Source organism: Triticum urartu, chromosome 2A (assembly GCF_056163025.1).
Source record: "Triticum urartu cultivar PI428250 chromosome 2A, HENAU_Tu73, whole genome shotgun sequence".
Taxonomy (NCBI): domain Eukaryota; kingdom Viridiplantae; phylum Streptophyta; class Magnoliopsida; order Poales; family Poaceae; genus Triticum; species Triticum urartu.
The window spans coordinates 57,806,382-57,809,747 of record NC_141874.1 but is presented as its reverse complement, the minus strand read 5'-3'; the positions used below and the strand labels follow the sequence as shown (position 1 = coordinate 57,809,747).

Genomic DNA, 3,366 nt, shown 5'->3' with positions numbered 1-3,366 from the left:
CCCGCCACGATGGCGCCACACTACACTGTGCAACGCCTCACAGATAGGCGCTACACGGCCAGCGTCATACCCGAAAATTACTAAAACAGTGTGCAGCGCCTGAGAGCTAGGCGCCACACTATACAGTGCAGCGCCTGGCTCCCGGACGTTGCACTAGTGCAGCGCCTGAGAGCTAGGCGCCACGGGTCAGCTGCGTGAAATAATTTGACGGATAGTTCATTCTGTGATTTGATTTCGTCTATAGATCAGATTTGTCAAATTTGCCTCGAGACGTACTACTAGCAGATCGCGGCAGAGATGCAGGTATCGGTATCGGTACCCAGATGTGATTGCAGCAATGGCCGCCTCGAGTTCAGTGCACGTCAAAAGATATGGATAATGAATGCCGGAGCTCAGGCGCAGGCGGATGGATAGATGACTGCTCCGACGGCTTTGGAGGATCCGCCGTCTCTCACCTCCCCTGACCTGACCTGACCTCACCCCACCCCGCACCCAGATCCCCATGGTAAAACTGGATCATCATCACCACCCTGCGCCACCGCGGCACGCCCTCATCATGTTGCCTCGCCTCCTTCGATTCCACCTTCAGTCAACCTGTGTTTGAGTAGATTACCACTACTCAATCAGCACAAACATCAGTGCACTATTACTTTCTGATTAATCCCTCCCTTCCGCATGAACTGTAATTACTTAGGCCTTTTTTGATTCATATGATAGGATTATCATAGTAATAGAAATCTTATAGGAAATAAGATGATATGTATCTCAAGGCCTTTTTTGGTTCATAGGATAGGATTATTATAGGAATAGGAATCTTGCAGAAAATGAGATGACATGTATTTCAAATCCTATGAATAGGAATAGAAAATAGGATGTCATTTGGTTGACATCAAAGGAATTTTTTCATTGAGTCTAGACTCTTTTTTATTTTCCTATGAAATGTAGAGAATAGAAATCAATCCTATATAAAAATAGGAATCCATTCCTATGAAACAAAAGGTTCTAAAGAAAAAAAATCTTATAAAAATTCTATCTTTTAAAATTTCTATGAAATTTCTCTAAACTAAAGGAGGCAGCAGAACATTGGCACGCATATGGATACCTCGCACCCCGCACTACTCCAAGACATGGCGACGACAACAGTACTAATCATACACAAAGAGCATTAATAAATCACGTTAAGCAGAGCAGCAGTACTCATTATATTCCCGCACAGCTTAATTATGTAGTAGTACTACAGAAAAATCATGTGCGGCGGTAGCTGATATTCCCTGACCGGCAAAGCCGTTTGCAGACAGTTGTAGTGCAGCATATAGAACATGATTAATCAGTTAGTGGCACTTAGTTGTGCATACACGTAGAATACTGGTACAGATCTAGCATACCTGTCTACGTACCCACTCCTAATTTAAGCATGACTTTGACGGAGGCAGCTGTGTGCTCGCACCACCTTTCAGGACGTGGCCTGTTCACCCGTCAACGTTAACCAGCTCGAGGGGAACACGTCCTGGGTTCCTGAGGCCAACTTCACAGCGCGATCTTAAATGGACGTTTGTTTTGTCCGAATTCTGTCCGTTTGTGTAATGATTTGGGGTCATGTCCGGGCGTGTCCTGGGATGCGGTGGCCGTGCGTCCAGCGGGCGGACGGCGGACGCATCCTTTTGCCTTATCCTATCCGTCAGGGCCAAAAATGCCCAAATTTTCATCAAAACTAGTTTCCAATCCAAATATTTATCTAAAAATTAAAATAGTTTTACAACCCAATTGAAATTGTCTTTAATAAAATATTTTTACAACCAAATTGAAATTGTCTTGACTAAACATAAAATGGACCAATACATCTATTGATTGCCAATGTGATGCCACACGTGCTCAACCAAGTCATTTTGAAGATTCAAATAAGTGTGCCAATCACGCATCTCATGGTGGAATTGAGCAATCTGTTCAAATGTGGCCGGGTCTTGGTGCAGGGGCTCAATTTTTTCACCTTGATAGTCAAATCCTTGGTCGAAGATACTCTCATCACGCTCGTCCTCGACGATCATGTTGTGCATGATCACACAAGCAGTCATCACCTCCCAAAGCTTCCTTTCATCCCATGACAGTGCAGGGTTTCGAACGATACCCCACCGGGATTGAAGCACACCAAAAGCACGTTCCACATCCTTTCTAACACTCTCATGTATTTGGGCAAATCTCTTTCTCTTCTCACCTTGGGGTTTCGAGATTGTCTTCACAAAAGTTGACCACTGAGGATATATACCATCTGCTAGATAGTATCCCTTGTTGTAATGGTGGCCGTTGATCTCAAAGTTGACAGGTGGGGAGTGGCCTTCTGCAAGCCTCGTGAAGACTGGAGAACGCCGCAGCACGTTGATATCATTGTGAGAACCTGCCATGCCGAAGAAAGAATGCCATATCCAAAGATCCTGTGATGCCACCGCTTCTAATATGACAGTGCACGCCTTGACATGCCCTTTGTACTGGCCCTGCCAAGCAAATGGACAGTTTTTCCACTCCCAGTGCATACAATCTATGCTGCCAAGCATGCCTGAAAAGCCTCTAGCTGCGTTGGTCGCCAACAGTCTCTCTGTATCAGCGGCAGTTGGCCGCCTCAAGTACTCTGGGCCAAACACCTCGATCACAGCCTGGCAAAACTTATACATTGACATCAGACATGTTGTCTCACTCATACGCACATACTCATCCACCAGATCGTCTGAAATTCCATATGCAAGCATGCGGATGGCATAGAGCAGGGCGTGCCCTCTCTCCCTGTTGCGGTTCAGGTTGGGAGCACGGCTAGGGAGTGACCCCCTGTACCGAGGAAGCTGTCGTTGAATGTGGTCGTGAACGACCAGTGCAGCCATCACAATATCTTCATCATCCGACGACGAATCGTCCGATGAACAAAGAAAGTTATGGAAGAAAAACTTGTCTCCACTGTCCATACCTTGCGGGCGTGGTGGCGAAGAGGCCGCGATGATCACCTCGACGCAGCAGAGGTGGTTGCCGGCCGACTACTGGCCGTTGTGGAGCTCTCGTCGAGAGCTGCCGAGGACGCCGTGCTGCGTCACCGGCGGTCCTGTCCCCTCTGCGGCCGGCAAAGACGTCGACGACCAAACCTCCGATCGACGGCTGAAACTACGGCCACAGCACGGGCGTGGTGGCGGCCATGTCGAGAAGTGGTTTGGTAGGGACGGCCGGAGGCTGCGCGGTGAGGAGGCGGCCGGAGAATAGCGGCGGCGGGGCGGGGCGAGAGAGAGGGTGAAAGCGGGACTGCTATTGTCCCCGACAGGCGGGCCACGGGGGGACAAGGGCATGCGTCCAAGCCGTCCGGGCGTGTCCGTTTCACCCTAAACCGAG

General features: G+C 48.7%; 1 protein-coding gene across 1 annotated transcript; it reads right to left on the bottom strand.

Annotated features, from left to right (window-relative positions):
* Positions 1-1,841: 1,841 nt before the first annotated feature.
* On the bottom strand, positions 1,842-2,951 carry LOC147983709 (uncharacterized). Its single transcript, XM_087540836.1, has one exon. It carries the CDS (start codon positions 2,949-2,951, stop codon positions 1,842-1,844), a length of 1,110 nt encoding a protein of 369 aa, XP_087396962.1.
* Between the last annotated feature and the right edge of the window lie 415 nt (positions 2,952-3,366).

Coding starts and splice junctions, on each gene's coding strand:
- LOC147983709 (XM_087540836.1), bottom strand. CDS start 2,951: ATGGACAGTGGAGACAAGTTTTTCTTCCATAACTTTCTTTGTTCATCG.